At 33.5% G+C, this 20,397-nt stretch overlaps 2 protein-coding genes across 2 annotated transcripts; one reads left to right on the top strand and one right to left on the bottom strand.

Annotated features, from left to right (window-relative positions):
• Nucleotides 1-9,530: 9,530 nt before the first annotated feature.
• LOC142527779 (general transcription and DNA repair factor IIH subunit TFB5) lies at nt 9,531-11,978 on the top strand. Its single transcript, XM_075632710.1, has 3 exons — nt 9,531-9,664; nt 11,392-11,433; nt 11,534-11,978. The coding sequence occupies exons 2-3, from the start codon at nt 11,399-11,401 to the stop codon at nt 11,709-11,711; spliced, it is 213 nt and encodes a 70-aa protein (XP_075488825.1). The 5' UTR covers nt 9,531-9,664; nt 11,392-11,398; the 3' UTR covers nt 11,712-11,978.
• A 2,271-nt stretch (nt 11,979-14,249) lies between these two features.
• LOC142527631 (uncharacterized) lies at nt 14,250-18,587 on the bottom strand. The gene is made up of 8 exons (XM_075632476.1): nt 18,246-18,587; nt 17,069-17,353; nt 16,378-16,437; nt 16,080-16,289; nt 15,409-15,527; nt 15,211-15,308; nt 14,707-14,831; nt 14,250-14,607 (listed from the first exon to the last, which is right to left on the bottom strand). Exons 1-8 carry the CDS (start codon nt 18,465-18,467, stop codon nt 14,443-14,445), a joined length of 1,284 nt encoding a protein of 427 aa, XP_075488591.1. The 5' UTR covers nt 18,468-18,587; the 3' UTR covers nt 14,250-14,442.
• Nucleotides 18,588-20,397: the final 1,810 nt, after the last annotated feature.

Below are 20,397 nucleotides of genomic sequence, written 5' to 3' on the forward strand. Positions count from 1 at the left end.
AACTTGTATGAGACGGTCTCACATGTCGTATTTTGTGAGACATATATCTTATTTGAGTCATTTATAAAAAAATATTACTTTTTATGCTAAGAGTATTACTTTTTATTGTGAATATTAGTAGGGTTGACCGTCTCACAAATAAACATTCGTGAGACCGTCTCACAAGAGACCTACTCTATTCACTATTTACCGTCTTCTTTTGTGCTAGTAGCATATCGACTAATATCCGAACTAAATAATTGATCGAAGCACTTGATATGTCGCTATTCTTTAGATGGTGTAGGAACGAGTGATTGACATCTTACCAAATTTTATAACTGATGATAATTATACAATTCTAATCTTTTTAAGCCACACACCAATACAAACGTCCCCATATATATGCGAGAGCTCGAGATGACTTTTCTTTGAGCTAATCTCCCATGGGGATATTATTGGTGCCTCGCACGGCAAGTTATATATTGAAGAATTGGGTGCAGAGTATTTACATTTCTATTTGAATAAACTTTCAATATCAACATATTTTCCTATCGCGATGTTTCACAAGTATTATAAATAACATATATGAGTTATTGTACATTTAATATCTTTGAAAAGTAAGTAATCCAGTTCTCCACATGATTTCTCTTTGTAAATTTAATATATATTTTTTATTTTTTTAATGCATGTGAGTTTGACATAAGTGAGCTTGTGTTATTTAAATAGTTCATCAGTGGATTGTCGAATATGAATATATTCAAAGTTGTGCTTTTCCAAGTTTGTAGTGCGACTGCGTAATGAGTTCATATAGCAATTATTTCGTATTTATCATTGCTTTACGAACATAATTAAAGTTGTTGTAAAAGTATAGTGTGACACGTCATAAATCATTTCTAATTCTCATTTTCAGTCATTATCGTATAAGAGTGTCACAGTTCAAAACTCGGATCCACCATTAATATATGATTTCTTCATATTAAACATCATGTCAACTTGAAAGATTTTTTAGAAGAATAATTCTAGCTTGTTGTATCCTAGCCCTTCTTCATTTTTTAAAAACCTTAACTTGCACTAATCAGATCTTGAAATCGATTGTTACATAAATTTTCAGAAAAAAAGGGGGAATAGCATCCTCAAAAGTTACATTGTTGCCCAAATTAAACTCCTACGTGCCAACTCGTGAGCAATTTGATCGGTAATCCTTGAGCTATGGTCGAGAGATGATGTCGGAGATCTTGAACAAAGTGATTTAATATGCATTGTCAGAGCAGGTGGTCAACGAGCCAAAATGTGATTTGAGTTTTATTGATTCTTATGTCAAAACGATATTCGTTTTAATAATATTTATGATTTTATCCGATTATTGCATTATCTATATTTGTATAGTCATGTAACTGTGAACCCTCTTCACTGTGTTTGGCAGTATGGAGTTGGATGGAATTTTTTGGGGTTTAGAATTGAAAATATTATTTTAATGTTTGACAAATGAGATTTGAAAATGTGATTTATATTTGATGGGATTTCACAGGATTTCATTTAACTAATTGAAATCCATTCAAAATGGGTATGATTTCATGGGATTTTATGGAATTGAGTTTTAAAAATAATCAAATTATTTAGTTTATTAAATTTATATAACTTGCTTATAAATTTTAAGTCTTTTTTAAAAAATTTACAAAAGACCATATATCCAAAATCTGTATTATGGAAATCTGTGTCATCATCAATTCACACTATTTTTTTTAGAAAATAAAATAAAAATTTATATTTAAAAAATTCTATAAATTATTTATTTATTTAAAAAACTTCTTTCTCTTTAATACTAAAAACCTAATTTAACAAAATTTGGTAACTTTATTTTTAATTTCATCTTCATAAACTTTATATTTTTTTCATTTCTTAAAAAAATATCTAACAAAAATATTTTTTATATGTTCTATTTGTTCTTAATATATATGATTATTTATATAAATATTATTGATAAAAAAATTTAAAAATAAGCAATACAATTTTTTAGTATAAGAAATATTATTTTAAATTGTGAAATTAAATTCCCAATTATATTTTAAATACTTTCCAAACACTAAAATGAAATTTCAATTCCATGGATTAAAATCCATTTCCAATTCCCCTTCTAAATTCATTTTTTATATATCCAAACACACTCTAAAATTGGGATAAATTCAGAAACAAAATTGAGATGAAATTATGTATAGTTTCTATAGATGGAAATAAATATAAATTAGAAATGGAATTTGAGACCACACTATTTCTTTTTTTAAAAAAAATCGATTTATAAAAATAAAAATTTTCAGGCTTAAAAACTAATTCATCTCTAAATTATTTGTACTTGGCCCAAATTTAGGATGTCAACATGACAGGCCGTTTAGACTGGGTTTGGCCAAATCTGAGACGCGTCTCACATTAAACTTGACCCACCTTGTAAACTCGACAAGTCCAATCTGAATTGGATCTCTTGGACCCGTCAAAATAATATCTTTGTTTTAAAAAAATTATGCAAAATATTTTTTTAAAAAAATATTAAATAATTCCTAAAATTATTTTCTAATTTTATATTAATAATATTTTAAAAATTATTATCATAAGCAAAACTCTTTAAATTTTTATTCGATTAATAATTAATAATAGAAGAAAATGTGTAATTATATATTTTTGTATTAAATATATTATAATAAAAATATTTCAATTTCAAAATATTATAAAATAAAGTTACGAATAAAATATTTATTATTTCATATGAGAAAAAATATATTTAGGCACCGTTTGGTTTGTGTGATATGATAAGTAAATGATATATAATAAGAATGATTATAAAATAAAATGCAAGGATAAACAACACATTATGATCAATTATATGATGTTTGACATGATTTTAACTTGCTTGATTATTTTTGTTAATTATTTACTAAAATTCTCTCATCATATATTAATTAGTAATATATTCTTAAAATGATTGAAAAAATAAATAAATTTATAGAATTAATTGATTTAAAAAATTATAAATAAAATTAAAATATTATATTAATTGTTAAATTTTCATTAATTCCAATTTCCGAAAAAAACTAAAAAAAAATCGATTAATATTATAGAAAATAATTAAATTTTGATAATAACATAAATAGGCATTTAGTGTGATAATTAAAATATTAATACAAATTTTAATATTAACTAATGGTTAATAAAAATTATAATATTATGGTTGAAAATAATATAATAATAAAAATATGATCAATAATAATTAAATTATTTATAATATTAGTCAAATTTAAATATATATTTAAATATTATTAATTTTTTTGAATTTATAATTATTTTAAACTTTAGGATATTAAAAGAAAATTTCAATTAATCAATCATCATCCCTTCTCCCCAAAGGATTATATAATCACCAACAAGAGGATAATAATGCATACACTGCGGGCCGGATGCGGGCTGAACGGGGCCTATCACAATCTTAATCATGCACACCAAACACATGATAAGTAAATGATTAAAAATAAATCACTCCTTATCATGCACACCAAACAATGCCTTATATTATTAATAATATATTTATATATACTTATATAAATATAATTGTTCGGCGAGTCTAGCTAAACTTGAGACTTACTTGGATATGCTTGGAGACCCATTTAACTAGGTCTAAACACGTCGCGGCGGGACATGTTTAATTCTGGACCGATTTTATACTCGGTTCATTGTTTTCTCTATCCAAATTCGTGTCACCAAAACACTTTTTCTACATGCCTCTCAATTCGCTCCTCTCACCTAAATCTCCAAACCAATTTTCTATCGGCAAAGTTGCGAAATTGGCTTAATAGATTTTCGTAAAAGAGTTGATCAGAAAAGGTAGATTCGTGAGGGAACGATTTCTACGGAGAGAACGAATGTTTCGTCGATATTTTACAGAGATTTTCAAGTAAATCGAGATTATATTCAATGAAATAATCCAATAGATTTTTATCATTTTTTTAAGGTTGGGTTATCTAGTTATATAAGTCTTTCAGATACTCGATTTGTTCAATATATTTAGGTTTATGTGTGTTTTCAGACATTTTATTCGTCCAATATATTATATTTAGACGTGTGTTTCTCAATTTTACTGTGAAATTTCTATGTTTTAATATGATAAAAAAAATTGTATTTAATAAGGAGGATAGATCTTTTAATGGAAAGAAATTATACTACGTACGAAAAGAAAATATAATATTTATATTTACGAGGTTGGTGTTGGTAGGTGCATTAAATGCACAAGTGGCGGCAAAAGAAAAAAAAACATGGGCTGCTCAAAGGTTTCGTGGAAAGATGGAAGACGCGTATTATACGCGTCTTCACACGGTCAAGGGGCTCTATAAATAGAGCTCCCCCTTCATTTAGAAATTATCCCCTCTTCGAGTTTTTTCTCATCTTATAAGCATTTAAGTGCTTAGTTCTATAATATTTGTGAGGTGTTTTGTTCTCCTGTATTAAGAGAGTGTGTGTTCTCTTTGGAAACACAGTGAGTGAGTTGTACACCACAAAATATTATAGTGAAAATCTTTTCATCTTGCCCGTGGTTTTTACCCTAATAATTTTTAGGGATTTTCCACGTAAATCTCGGTGTCCATTTTATTTTTTATTTTCGGGTTTTATTATCTCAAATTCCGCACATAGGACCAACAAGTGGTATCAGAGCCAGGTTTAAAATTTCTTAAAATTCTGAGTATGCTCTGTGGTTGCAGCCTAGACTGATCTTCCACATCAGAAAAGATTTTTTGAGATTTTTTATTTAAGGCGGGATTATTTTGTCCGGTCTACTAAAATTGTTGTAGACATAATGGCGGGAAGGTACGAGATAGCAAAATTCAACGGAAGCAATTTTATGCTGTGGAAAATAAAGATACAAGCAGTTTTAAGAAAGGAAAATTGCTTGGCGGCTATTGGAGATAGACCGGTAGAGATTACAGATGATGGAAAGTGGAACAAGATGAATGATAATGCTGTTGCCAATTTACACTTGGCTATAGCAGACAAAGTTTTGACAAGTATCTCTGAGATAAAAACAGCCAAAGTTATCTGGGATACTCTGACAAAGATGTACGAGGTCAAGTCGCTACACAACATGATTTTCCTAAAGAGAAGGCTTTATACTCTTCGGATGGCGGAATCTTCATCGATGACCGACCATATCAACACACTAAATACTCTATTTGCCCAACTCACTTCCATGGGGCATAAAATAGGGGAAAATGAACGTGCGGAGCTTCTACTTCAAAGTCTACCAGATTCATACGATCAACTTATCATCAACATTACCAACAATATTCTGATGGGCTTTCTAAGATTCGACGATGTCTTAACTGCGGTTCTCGGAGAAGAAAGCCGGCGCAAGAATAAGGAAGATAGATTGGTAACATCGAAGCAGGCAGAGGCTTTGCCGATGATAAGAGGAAGATTTATGGACCGTGACTCCAGTGGGAGTCAAAGGCGAGGTAGATCAAAGTCAAGAAGTAAGAAGAAAAATATTTACTGCTTTAAATGTGGCGGTAAAGGGCACTTCAAGAGAGAGTGTACGAGTATCGATAAAAGTTCTCAAGGAAATGTGGCCAGTACTTCAGGCAGTGGTGAAATATTATTCAGCGAAGCGGCAACAGTTGCAGAAGGCAGACACAAATTTTGTGACACATGGATAATGGATTCAGGTGCGACGTGGCACATGACGTCTCGGAGAGAATGATTTAATCATTATGAACCAGTCTCAGGAGGATCTGTATTCATGAGAAATGACCATGCCTTGGAAATCGCTGGGGTCGGTACTATCAAAATTAAAATGTTTGATGGCACCATTCGCACCATACAAGAGGTACGACATGTGAAAGGACTGACGAAAAATCTTTTGTCCTTGGGGCAATTGGATGACATCGGGTGCAAAACTCGGATCGAGAACGAGATCATGAAAATTGTGAAGGGCGCGCTTGTGGTTATGAAGGCGGAAAAGGTTGCTGCAAATCTGTATGTACTTTTGGGAGAAACACACAAAGAGGTAGAACTAGCTGTTGCATCAATTGGTTCAGGAGAAGAATTAACAGTGTTATGGCATAGAAAGCTCGGGCATATGTCAGAACGAGGGTTGAAAATTCTCTCAGAACGGAAGCTGCTGCCGGGACTTACAAAAGTGTCACTACCCTTTTGTGAGCACTGTGTTACCAGTAAACAACACAGATTAAAGTTTGGCACTTCTACTGCCAGGAGCAAAAGCATATTGGAGCTGATTCATTCAGATGTTTGGCACGCACCGGTTGTATCCCTAGGAGGAGCGAGATACTTTGTCTCGTTCATTGATGATTTCTCTAGGAGATGTTGGGTGTATCCAATCAAGAAGAAATCAGATGTTTTCCAGATCTTCAAAGATTTCAAAGCGCGGGTTGAACTTGATTCTGAAAAGAAAATCAAGTGTCTGAGGACTGATAATGGAGGAGAATATACCAGTGACGAGTTTGATGCATATTGTCAACATGAGGGCATCAAGAGACAATTCACGACGGCTTACACACCTCAACAGAATGGAGTGGCAGAGCGGATGAACCGAACCTTGTTAGACAGAACAAGAGCTATGTTGAGGACTGCAGGTCTAGAAAAGTCATTTTGGGCAGAAGCAGTCAAAACCGCTTGTTATATTATCAATCGTTCTCCTTCAGTGGCGATTGATCTGAAGACTCCGATGGAGATGTGGACCGGGAAGCCGACAGATTATTCTCATTTGCATACATTTGGAAGTCCGGTGTACGTTCTGTACAATGAGCAAGAAAGATCAAAGTTGGATTCGAAATCCAGAAAATGTATCTTCTTGGGTTATGCTGATGGAGTAAAGGGGTTTCGCTTGTGGGATCCTACTGTTCACAATCTTGTCATCAGCAGGGATGTTATCTTCGAGGAAGATAAAGTAAAGGGAGACAAAGGCACACTGAATTCAGAAACTACTATTTTTCAGGTGGAAAATAAGACGGACGAATGTCAAGTTTCTTGTGAAACAGTACCAGAGCACGAAGAACAAGAACATGTTGAGTCTGAGGTTTCCAATGTGAGGCAATCAACTCGAGACAGAAGACCACCAGGTTGGCTTTCAGATTATGGCACTGAAAGCAACATTGCATATTGTCTATTATCAGAGGATGGTGAGCCATCAAGTTTCACGAGGCTACTCAAAGCTTGGATGTATCCTTGTGGATGATAGCAATGCAAGAAGAGTTGGAGGCATTAGATAGGAATAAAACTTGGGATCTTGTTACACTACCACGAGGGAGAAAAGCCATTGGAAACAGATGAGTCTATAAGATCAAACGTGATGGCAATAACCAAGTGGAGCGGTATCGTGCTAGGTTGGTGGTAAAAGGATATGCTCAGAAAGAAGGCATTGACTTCAATGAAATATTTTCTCATGTGGTTCGGCTTACAACAGTCAGAGTGGTGTTGGCATTGTGTGCAGTGTTTGACCTACATCTAGAACAGCTAGATGTGAAAACGGCGTTTCTTCATAGAGATCTTGAAGAAGAAATCTATATGCTCCAACCAGAAGGTTTTGCGGAAAAAGGCAAAGAAAACTTGGTTTGCAGGTTAAAGAAATCGTTGTACGGTCTCAAACAGGCGCCGAGATGTTGGTACAAGAGATTTGATTCCTATATCATGAGCCTTGGATACAACAGACTGAGTGCAGACCCTTGTACGTATTTCAAGAGGTCTGGTGATGATTATATAATTTTACTGTTGTATATGGACGACATGTTGGTAGCAGGCCCCAACAAAGATCAGGTCCAAGGATTGAAGGCACAGTTGGCTAGGGAATTTGATATGAAGGACTTGGGACCAGCAAACAAGATTCTAGGGATGCAAGTTCACCGAGACAGAAGTAATAGAAAGATTTGGCTTTCCCAGAAAAATTATTTGAAGAAAGTCTTGCAACGCTTCAACATGCAAGATAGTAAGCCAATATCGACCCCTCTTCCTGTTAACTTCAAGTTATCCTCCGAGATGTGTCCTAGCAGTGAAGCAGAGAGGATGGAGATGTCTCGAGTACCGTATGCATCAGCAGTGGGAAGTTTGATGTTCGCCATGATCTGTACAAGACCAGACATTGCTCAAGCAGTGGGAGCAGTTAGTCGGTATATGGCGAATCCTGGACGAGAGCATTGGAGCACTGTTAAGAGGATCCTTAGATACATTAAGGGTACCTCGAATGCTGCATTATGTTATGGAGGATCGGATTTTACACTCAGGGGCTATGTCGATTCAGATTATGCAGGTGATCCTGATAAGAGGAAATCTACTACTGGTTATGTGTTTACACTTGCAGGGGGAGCAGTAAGCTGGGTTTCAAAACTGCAGACAGTTGTGGCATTATCTACAACAGAGGCAGAATACATGGCAGCTACTCAAGGTTGCAAGGAGACAATATGGATTAAAAGGTTATTTGAGGAGATCGGGCACAAACAAGAGAATGTTCCTTTGTTTTGTGACAGTCAGAGTGTCTTGCACATCGCAAGGAATCCAGCCTTTCATTCCAGGACTAAACACATTGGAGTACAATTTCACTTTGTACGGGAAGTAGTTGAAGAAGGAAGCGTGGATATGCAGAAGATCCATACAAAGGATAACATAGCTGATTTTCTGACCAAGCTAGTAAACACTGATAAGTTTGAGTGGTGTAGATCCTCAAGTGGTCTAGCAGAAACGTAAGCAGAAGGGAATGACAAGATTGAAAGGATGTGTGGAGATGTGTTTGATTCTCAATCAAATCTCCAAGTGGGAGAAATGTTGGTAGGTGCATTAAATGCACAAGTGGCGGCAAAAGAAAAAAAAAACATGCGCTGCTCAAAGGTTTCGTGGAAAGATGGAAGACGCATATTATACGCGTCTTCACACGGTCAAGGGGCTCTATAAATAGAGCTCCCCCCTTCATTTAGAAATTATCTCTTCTTCGAGTTTTTTCTCATCTTATAAGCATTTGAGTGCTTAGTTCTATAATATTTGTGAGGTGTTTTGTTCTCCTGTATTAAGAGAGTGTGTGTTCTCTTTGGAAACACAGTGAGTGAGTTGTACACCACAAAATATTATAGTGAAAATCTTTTCATCTTGCCCGTGGTTTTTACCCTAATAATTTTTAGGGATTTTCCACGTAAATCTCGGTGTCCATTTTATTCTTTATTTTCGGGTTTTATTATCTCAAATTCCGCACGTGGGACCAACAGTTGGTAGCAAAAATTTTTTTTTAGTTACAACACACGCCGTGGAATTCGAACTCGGAAAACTTGCTAATCTAATAGGGGTGAGACCACTGGGCTACAAGCTGGGTCTCGGTGGGTAGCAAATTTCTAAATGTATTTTCAGAAATCTTGCTGCACATGTTTCAGATCGGAATGAAGGATTCGTTTTTTTATTTTAGTTTATAAAATTTAAAGTTGATTAATTTTAATTTTTTTTAAATAGATTAATTTTAATTTATTTAATAAAAAATTAGGTAATTACTAACATGGCATTATTTTTTTAAGGAAAAAAAAAGGAAAAATAAAAAAGGGGATAAAATTGTTCGAGAGGAACACAAAGAAGCTGCAAAATTTGGGAAGAAGCTTATTGTCATCTCCGTTTGTAATTTCCGTCAAGCAATCTTCCATAATCCAAAGCCTGCAAGGTATGAAACGATGATTCTTGTTTTTGAATTCACTTTGATCTTGTACTGATTTTCTTCAAGGGATTCTGCTGTCTGCTGGATTACTTGAGCTCGTAGCTGAATTGAGAAAATATGACAGTATATAGGATTTAATTGAATTAAGTGTAATAGACAATCCTGTCGTATGTACAAATTGAATTTGATAATTTGGAGCTGCCGTAAATGATCGTTTAGTGCTGTTACGATGGCCGATTTTAATTTTTGGCTGAAAGGGCAACCTAAAATATGCAAATCGGATTTGGCAATGTTGCTACGTCATTCCGAACATGATTGCAAGATGAATTGAGATTTAGCTGCTGAAAATTGTCCAGGGTAAAGCTGTTTTTGGGAGGATAATTGAATTTAGCTGTCATGGTTGTTTGAATTGTGTTGTAAAAGTGTAGATGAATAGGTAAAATTTCACCCTTTGCTAGTTTTCAGATTTGAAGACTGTTTTGGGGTTGGTTAGGATGATTGATACACTGTTAATGCTTTCAAGATCTTCGCTATAACTTGTACTTTGTTGGTTATGACCTTTCGGGCCTGATTTTTTAGAATCACTTTCTCTTATCATGACTGTGCTTCCACTCCTATAACACGACTTATGAAATAGTTATTGATTTGGCGCAGCATATTAAGATTTTGTGGTCTCAGCCTCGGTATTTATTTGTTTTGAGGATAGGGAATTATTTTTGGCGATAGTGGTCTGTCTGATTGATCTCAGGATATGGAATTTGATGGTTTGGCCAAAATGCAACTAATATATTACCCATTTGACTTTTGATTGCATGGGCTAGACAGTTGAGGCAGATGGTAGTTTATGACAATATTTCAATCATCCTAAATCACATCTGTGTCAAGTTTATGGTGAACTGATCCCTGGGACCCTACGTGAAACAACTACCCAACGATAATTGCTTTTCCTCGTTCGTGAAAGGGAGCCATTTGTTCAAGTTGTGACACAGATGTGGTAGAGAGTTGAGGCAAAATATTGCTACTAGCATAGAAATAGTGGTAGCAGTACAACATTTATATCTGGTGCAATGTTACCATGTTTATCTCAATTTGCACCAGATTCATACGACATAGTCCTAATTGTGATATATTTGTGCCTTGTTTTGGCATTGCATCACCATAAATTTTAACACCATGTACAAATTAAGGCATGAATTAGTCCTAAAATTTGAATGCATGTGTAGAATTGTCGATCTCGATCATACGCAGTTACCTGCTATGAATACTTTCATCTGATCCATCATTTGTACGACATTAGTTATTTAAGATATATAAAATAATTAGATAAATATTCCGGTTATAAAAATTTCAAATATTATTCATTTTATAGAGCGTCCATAGTGAGGCTTCAACTCAAAATATGGACACTGTTTGAACTTTGACCTGATAAAACTATTAATTGGTTATTTTTTAGGCAGATGGAGTGTGATAAAAATGAAAATATAAATATCGGACTTGTTGATCTTACCTCGAGGATGTCGGTGGACTTGAGTGGAAAAGGATAATTTTGAGGTCTATAGATTTTTATTTTGTTAATTTTATAATCATTTTAGAAAATTTTGAGTTAAGGTGTTCACAATGGGGAAGACATTTAACCATGTTCTGAATTCTGATTAGACTGAAAATTTTTGATGGATTTTGAATATTTGAATTATTTGTTCTTATATAGTCTTAATGGTATGTACGTGTTGCAGAATTATCATGGTGAATGCCATCAAAGGATTGTACATTTCATGGTAAATATTATAATTATCATCTAAAAAGGAAAACATTGTTCTTTTTTCTTTTCCTATTTGTTTTAATTTTCATCTTCGAACTTGATCTGTCGTTGTGCAGTGACATTCCAATGGCACAATTCATCATCAACATGAATGCTTCACTGCCTCAATCCCAGAAGTTTATAATACATGTTTTGGATAACACACATCTTTTTGTGCGTTCGGATATGGCCGGTATGATACGAAGTGCAATGGCAACATTCAGAGAGCAGAATACATATGAGAAACCAGCTTGATTTACATGGAATTCGGTAATGTTTATGAAGCTAATTTGGAGTCACATTGTTGTACACCGTAAGTGAGCGAAGTTTATGCTACATCAATAAACACGACAAGTGTAGTTTTGATTGTTGGATCATCTAATATTCATATCATGTTTGCGGATAGTAATAATTCAATAATTAAGCTACATCCCCTGTATTTTTCTCGGTCATCTATATGACAGCAGTTAAATGAAACCATGTATTGAAGTAACTTATGTGGAAGTCGCTCTTGTGTTCTTATTCTCTCCCATTTCTTTTATAAGTTTGTCCTCCAACATGGAATAGAATATTAAACATCGTGCATCAAAGTCGAATTTATTTATTTATTTCTTTTCATTCATCCTAATGAAGATTTTCCAAGGGGAAAAAAAGAGTCCACCAGAAATGTAATAGGAAAGCGACATGGTAATTTGTTCCGACATGTGGTGGACCACATTCCATCTATTTCTAATCTTTAGATCATGTATATATATATTTTTTTAGATTTTCATAGTTGTAAATAGATGATTCTACCTACAAATTAAGTTGAGAAATATGCATGAATTTGTGAGTAAGTGAATTCATCTGCATGTGATATATACAGATTTTGATCCATCCAATATTATACAACACACAATGAGTATTTAGACTTGAATCAACGATATAATATTGTCTCAGCTAGTCATTTTCATTTAATGATATTTTACTAAATTCTCTTAGTTATGTTTGTATTTTTAGAGCATTATTAATTTATGTTACAAACCATAGATTTACGCTAGGATTTTTTCGAAAAATTATTATCTTATTAATTTATCGAAATTATTAATTTAGCAAACTGACTTCAGTCGGGATTGACGAAAAATATTATTTTAGTTAGATTATTAATTTATGGAGTATTGATCTATAAAGATTTTATTGTAGATATGAAAACATTGTTCCTTAATTCTCATTGTTGGGTAGATACATATTTACATTGATGAAATCATTGTTTGATATAATAATTGATATAAGCAAAGCATACGATCGGATGGGATGGAAGTTCATGGCCGCCATAATGGACAAGATGGATTTTAGCAACTCATGGATTCGGAAAGAGATGGATTGTATTTCGAGTGTTAGCAATTCCTTTGCACTCAATCGGGAAGTTGTGGGCAACCTTAAACCGAGCCGGGGAATCCGCCAAGTAGACCTTTTGTTGCCATTTCTGCTTGCAATTTGTGCCCAAGGCCTCTCAGCCTCACTATCCATGTATGCAACTAGGGGCCTTAAAGGGAGTTCGAATTGCTTCAAGATGGCCAGTGCTAACCCATCTCTTCTTTGCAGACGATAGCCTCATCTTTTTCAGGGCCACCATGGATGATGGCGGTAAAGGGAAAGAATGCATCTATGCATATGAGCTAGCATCGGTGCAGGTTATTAATTATGAAAAATCAGCACCATCTTTTACTCCCAATACGGAGCCAGACTTGATAGACAGGATTAAAACTCTACTAACTATTCCTGTGGTCCAAGGGCATGATACGTATCTCGGGTTGCCAACGTTCTCCCTTCGCAACAAGAAAATTCAAAAGAACATATATCTGCACCTATATATCAAGTGTGAGCCTTGGTACGGTTGGTGTGGCATTTTTCTATTTTTGGTTTTTTTTTCCCCTTTGATTATTATATATTTATGCATTTATGGAAATGCTACATTTTTTTTCCTTTTGATTATTATATGTTTATGAAAATGTCACTTCCTTTTTTGTCATTTGATTGTTATTTATTTTTGAAAATGCCATTTTGGTGAGTTATCAAATTGTAAAATGTTCCACGTTAGTTTTACAATTATGATATTATTTGTTTTATTATAAATCAAATTAACTATAAAAAATATATATAAGCTCGCATTAAGCATTAACATATATTAGACACCAAAATGGTACGGTAAATATGACTTTTTTTTAATTATATTTTATCATTTATTTTTAACCCCAAATTTCTGTCTTTTTTTCCTTCTCATTTCACCTTTCCTTTTTTCTGTTTTTTCTTTTCTTTTAGCCATGCACGTTTTAAACTGTTTTGTTTTTGGTTATAAGAAATAGATTATATAAATACGTAACACATGCACAAGAGAACAAATACATTATAAAACATGAAGATTTTACCCAAGCAATTTTTGGTATGGTCTATCATACATTTTTTTTTAATACTAATTTTGCCCCAACCTCGTTTGTTATATTTAGATTTCATTCATGTATTTGATAATTATTTCAGATTTTTCACTAATTTTTCACATTTCTCCTCAACCAGCTCCATCATTTTAGATAAAAACAAATCTCAACTCAATCAAGTAGTTAAAACCTTTTATTTTCATGTATATATATCTCTGTGTGTGTGTGTATGTGTGTGGATAGTATTCATATATTGTGCATTGCATAATGCATGTGCACTTGTGCTAGTATGGATAATGGTGTGATATCAATGGATCAAATCACCAAATAAGCATAGAACAGTGACCAAAAAACAAATACGGTCAAAGCATAACCTTGCTTTCTTGTGCAACCTACATTTCTAATCTAGGTGCATTTCTTGAAATTAAATTTAGTAACATTTTAGTCTTGAGATCCTAAAGGAAGTCTACTATTTACAATCATTTTACATTTGTACAGATATTTAATCTTCTTCTCACATTTTCCCCATCCAAAATGAAGGGAAAATATCAGGCATGAGCATGACATAAAAATTACCATGGCTCAGTATTGTTGAAAAGGGCACTTCTGTTATCTGACTGCCTACACCAACCTTCCTCCATCAATATCAGGTTCAGACGAATTATTAATTTCTCGACAGCTTCGTCTTCCTCCAAGTTGCTGGCTAACCGGGATTTCAAATCAAAGGTGGGAGATTCCTATGATACATTTATGATTTATCAGTAAAATCGAAAGGGACTAATTCCAGTGTTATGTACAACATTTATATATACACTCTCACACACGTGTATATATACCTTTTTATCTTGGTAGAGCTTAAGGTACTGAAGTGACTCGACATAGAATCCACAATGGTACAACAGAGCAGCATAGTCTCTTAGTTCTTTTGGATCAATTTGGAGTAAGATGAGCCGTTCGCATGCTGTTAAAAACACATTTAATGAGAGCAAAAAATTAGAAATCCGCACAAGCATGGAACCAACTTTGAACCTTGAAATAATTCTAATACACTAACAGTGCAATAATGGAAGAAAACAAAAAGAACTGCAAAGCCAAATTGTTGATTATGTGTTCTTCAGAAAGTAATCACGCTAAGACTTCGGATTTCAGTTCCAATAGAGTAAACCATCATTTTTCATATTCACACTCTCTAGGCTGTTCTGAATTCTCCTAATCTAGTAGACATATACCAGAATTATACAAAAACATCGAGTTCAACGTAGTCCGTGTGCTAATATTGAATATTGCAACCAATCGAAAGGACAGAGAGTCAGAGACTGAACTCCAAGTTATCTACAAACCTGACAGAGCACGGCGTATATCCCCAAACCGAACACTGGTCCAAACACCTCGTTGCAGCCTATGCCTAGCAGCCTTGGCAGATGCAAGCTCCAACGCACTGATCAAACAAAGAAACGGGCTCAATTTTCAAAAAGACAATCCGAAACGTTGGAGGGTGAGAAAATTTGAATTGGTCTTAAGAAACTACACATCAGTACCTTTCTTTATTTTCGCTGGATCCGTTGTAACAATGAGCAGCATATGCTGCCCTTAGGAAGAGACTTCTAGGATGATCAAGCTGAAATGGCCAGAAAGCATGCTTCAAATCTTGCAATATCTGTGATAGTCCACGTTACCAGATAATCAACAAAATAAATATGGGCAAGTAAAGGGGCAAAGTTAATTGAAATAAATTTGAGTATCACATGTTTTTCAGAGCTAAGAAAACTTTATAAACCCCAAGTAGACTTTTGATGCAGTTCAAATGTATCTAATCCAAATCTCACAACTATTATCGTAATCCACTCAGAAAATCACAATTGCACTGATTTAATGCAGAACTTACTAAGTTGGCTCGAAAAGACCAAATAAGTCAAACTCAGGATCACAGGCTTTTCAATTTTATTATAGCATGGTTGCATTAAATTCATGGATGCTATAAGAAAGCACATGACACATTTATTAGTCATAAATTTCATGAGATATAATGAACAATTAGATTGGTGGTTATAGATGACTAAAGCCATCAGATTGAAAAGTAATACACAAATGGAAAGGTAAGCCATGTCTAAAAGATGTCCAGTGCACGCTGAAGAAGCAAATATATACATCAACAACAAAGTAGGGACAGGCATGCCACAAAATGTAGTGGACAAGCAAGAAATATTACCTCCACCAGTAAAGCATGTGATGCCATAACATCTAGCTGATCTGATTCTTTGCTTTCTTGTTTGTGATAACAACTGGGAGAACCATAAGAATCACGTGGGAAGAAAATTTCCACATCAAAATTTAGGACTCCCCATAAACGAAGCATCTTTAGAATCTCCGAGTAAATAAGAGAAAGCATTGGAACAGAACCCGAACGATGTGTTAATACCTGGCGGCCAAAACAATCAGTACTTAATATAGAGTCATAAACTATTTATCGTATTTACAACAAAAGTAACCATGACAGAGATACATACTGAATTCAGATAAAGAGCACGCTGCTCCACCTGATTTTTCGCACTTGATCTTCGAAAAGCCTGAAAATCAAAAACCAAAGTTGCACTCAGAGGTAAATTCTAATAGCAGCAAGAAAACTATGGAGTTAACTAGTGCCATGAAAAAGAACAAGATGATTCCCAATACCGAGAAGGAGAGAGCCATGTTGCTTCTCAGGGTGTATGAAGACCAACTCTTGAACAATGATAGTAAACAACAAGAGTTCAAGCATCAATGATTTTTTATTTTTTCAAAACACATACGGGTGAATATTCAAGCGCTGCACTAGCAAACATTTTAACGGGATAGCCATTTTTCCTCCAAGCTGAACTAAAACCATCAGCATTAATAGTTATTCCTCTTTGCATAATGCCGTCCAAGAATTATATCAGAAACCTTTACCTGTTTTCTCTAAAATTTTAAAGTAAACACTGTAGATGATGCAGCATGCCTGAATTCTTAAATCAATTCAGCACTTGTATTTTAAACTAACAAGTAACACCTCTCTCCAAATAAAGGATAGCATAGATGAAAAGAGAAGCTTTTAACAGCTAAGGATAACAGAGAATCAGCTTTTGACCTTAGCATAGTTATTAACTGTCCACATAAAATAGGCACATAAACATAATATTCACGAAATATTGTTGATAAATGGAAAGAAATCGGACTCACTTTGTTCACATATAAGTATCTATTTAAACACTCCAGAAAATCCTCAGGGGAGGATCTAAGAGAAGAGCTGTAACGAGAGCAATATTCCACGGCAAGACTGTCCAACCTAAAAAGAAAATCGTCAACTGGAAGCGGAACAGAAGAGTGTGATATAAGGGAGTCATCCTCAGCGGCTATATGCAGAGCAGCTCTTCCCAAATCAACATCTTTATTTACTCTTGTACTCGTCTCTCTCTCGATATCAGTTAGTTTTTGAATCTGTGAGCAGAAACCTTCCCTTGCTGCCTGTTCAACAGATAAAACATTTAAATCTTCTTCCGAACATTAAAATACATTCTAGGAGGAAAATCCATTGTTGCGCTAGAATATTCTAAGTTTAGAACTAGCAACAGAACAGATTTAAATTCTTACTAATTTTACCAACAAAACATATCAAACTCGAGAAAACACGCCTTTCAATAATATGTTGATGAAGCCTTTTGACCACAGTATTTCAAACCATAAATGAAAGTCATATGTTGAACAAAGTTATTGGTGATCAAAGATCAATGTAGTTCACATTGAAGAGTGAAAATAATCTGGAGGAAATAATGTACATGGCCCAAGATGGTTTACGCCCAGTCTCCATCCAGATTAGCTCATGCAACCTATGAGAATTAGGTACAGAAGAAATCCTCACTTCTCTTCTTTCTTTTTACCTGCTGAATATACGTCTCCAAAAGGCAGTCATAGACTAATAATGTGAAATTTTATGGACATCGTTTCTCTCTCTCTCTTTTTTTTTGAGCATATTCCCATATCTAAATTCATGTCATATGATTTGATATATTAAAAATAATTGTAAACTGTAGCAACTAAGTTCACATCATTTTATCAGACTTCCAAAAAAATAGTCAAGTCGACATTTTTACTGAAGTGATGAGATATTCAAAAGAGCGATAAATTATTAAATAAACACCGTATTTCAACAACTATAAACCAAAAAAAAAAAAAAGAAGATGATTTATTGTATATAATTATGTAAACGCAATCACACAGCTCACTAACCTAGATGATTTAATGTATATAATCATGTAAATGCTAATTTCACCTCATATAAATCTAACAAAATCTAACAACTTCAACCAAACAAAAATCTTGAAATCACAAAAAGCTAACAATCAAAAGAATAACCTACCCGAGCATGAGTTGTATCGATGCCAGAAGAATCAAGAGCATCGTGGAGCACAAATTTCAACCCATTATCCGATGAATTCGATTCACATTTGCAGCTGCAATTCAAAATTCCAGCTGAAGAAGGATGCGCCCGGAATTTCGGAATCTTCCAAAGATCATTACGATCATTAGATGATGATGAGAACGCAGAAAAGGTGTTCGGGGAAATCCACGCAAACGCCATAATCAACCGATGAATTCCAAAGAAACAGCAAACAAATTTATTCTATCTGCTCGAAAATGGAAGTATCCCGGTTGCAAGGTGGAAGTTGGAATCGCCATTGTTGTGAATATAAAATATCTGATTTTTAAAAAAATATATATAATAGAATATAAATATAAGCTGATTCGACATCCATTTTAAATTTTTTATCATTATTTTTTTTAAAGTTATAATAAAAAATACATCAAGAAATAATATTGATAAAACAGAATAATTTAGTATTATATTAATCGTATAAGTAAATTAAAAATATTAATACTGTCAATGAAAATAAATATTTAAATAATAACAATAGTAAGAAATAAATTAATAATTAATATTTAATTTTCAAATTTTGTGTGTTTTTAATTCCTTATTGATTTAATCTTTGTAAAAAAAAAGCTATGTAAACTTCTAAATTATTATAAAAATAATATAATGTACTTTTTTGGGAAAAGTATTTCTTAAAATTAGATGTCATATAGAAACAATAATTTTGACGCTGTTTGGCTGAGATGATTTAAAATATAAAGATAATATAAATTATTATTTTTAACTCAATTTGAGTAAAAACGAAATAGTTCAGGAAATTATTTAACTATATATTTTACGCATATAAATATTAGGTAAAAATTCATGTGAGACGGTCTCACGAGTCATATTTTGTGAGACATATATCTTATTTGGGTCATCCATGAAAAAGTATTACTTTTTATTGTGAATATCAATAGGGTTGACACGTCTCACAGATAAAGATTCGTGATATCGTCTCACACGAGACGTACTCTAAAAATTATTAATGTAATTATGCACGTCATAAAGTTATTGCAATCACGTACATAAGATTTCGCCTTCGCAATATACTGTTAAAATTCTTACATAATTAAATAACAATTATATATTATCTACTTAATTTAATCAAATAAGTGATTCGACTCAAGATTTATATTTAATTATGGAATTTAATATGTATAAACTTTATACTATTTAATTAAGATTGATGAGACTCTAGTAAATGTAAGGGTCATTGATGGATGTTTTGAAAGCAACATTTGTAAAACTCGCAAATTTCAAACTTGATAATTATTTATTTTTAATTATTCGATATTGTATTGGATAAGTTTTCAAGTTTGTTTGAGATTGTGTCTGAGAATTCGAAATTTCAAACAGATAAATACATAAATTTTGAAATTGATGTACATTTATCAAGACATATATGAATTGTTTCAGTTATTGAAAGTTGCATTCGAGTATGATTACTTTTTTACAACATATTTCCTTGACGATTGGTTAAATTTTATGTTCAGTTCGATTGGATTTGAGAAATAATTTCCAAATTGACTCGTATATGATGAAATTATAACCGTTGTACGACCACACTCCTTATAGGATTAACATATAAAAAACCGATTTCAGTAAAACCCTAAAAAACAGATTAACTTTCGGTGCTTCCACGTGTCATGTTTTATGCTTCATGATTCTCATTTCTTGTTTAAAGTGCATGTTGTGCTCATATCCAAGATATGTTGTGCTCATTTTGAATTTAATGGCATGCCTATACAAGAACATATCCATGCATAAATTGAAAGGAAACAAATCAGCAAATCATGCACAAGGAATCAATAAGGTTTGACCCAAGATTCAGCAAATCCTCCCCACCCTTACACCTAAATTTCGAACCAATCAAGGCTATTGGATTAGGGAATGATTGGAGTCAAATAAGAGTGAGGTTTGGTGATGAAATGGAAAGAAAATCGGCTGATTTCGATGCCATATAGGTAGGATTTGGCTGACATATTAAACCTCCTTCCCTCACCTATAAATAGGCCATCTTCCCACGCCTCACCACACCACACCACAATCTCGAAATACTTAGCTGAAAGTTTCGAAATTTCCAGCAGCATTCCCTAGC

The sequence above is a fragment of the Primulina tabacum genome, chromosome 15 (assembly GCF_025594145.1).
Source record: "Primulina tabacum isolate GXHZ01 chromosome 15, ASM2559414v2, whole genome shotgun sequence".
In the NCBI taxonomy this organism is placed as follows: domain Eukaryota; kingdom Viridiplantae; phylum Streptophyta; class Magnoliopsida; order Lamiales; family Gesneriaceae; genus Primulina; species Primulina tabacum.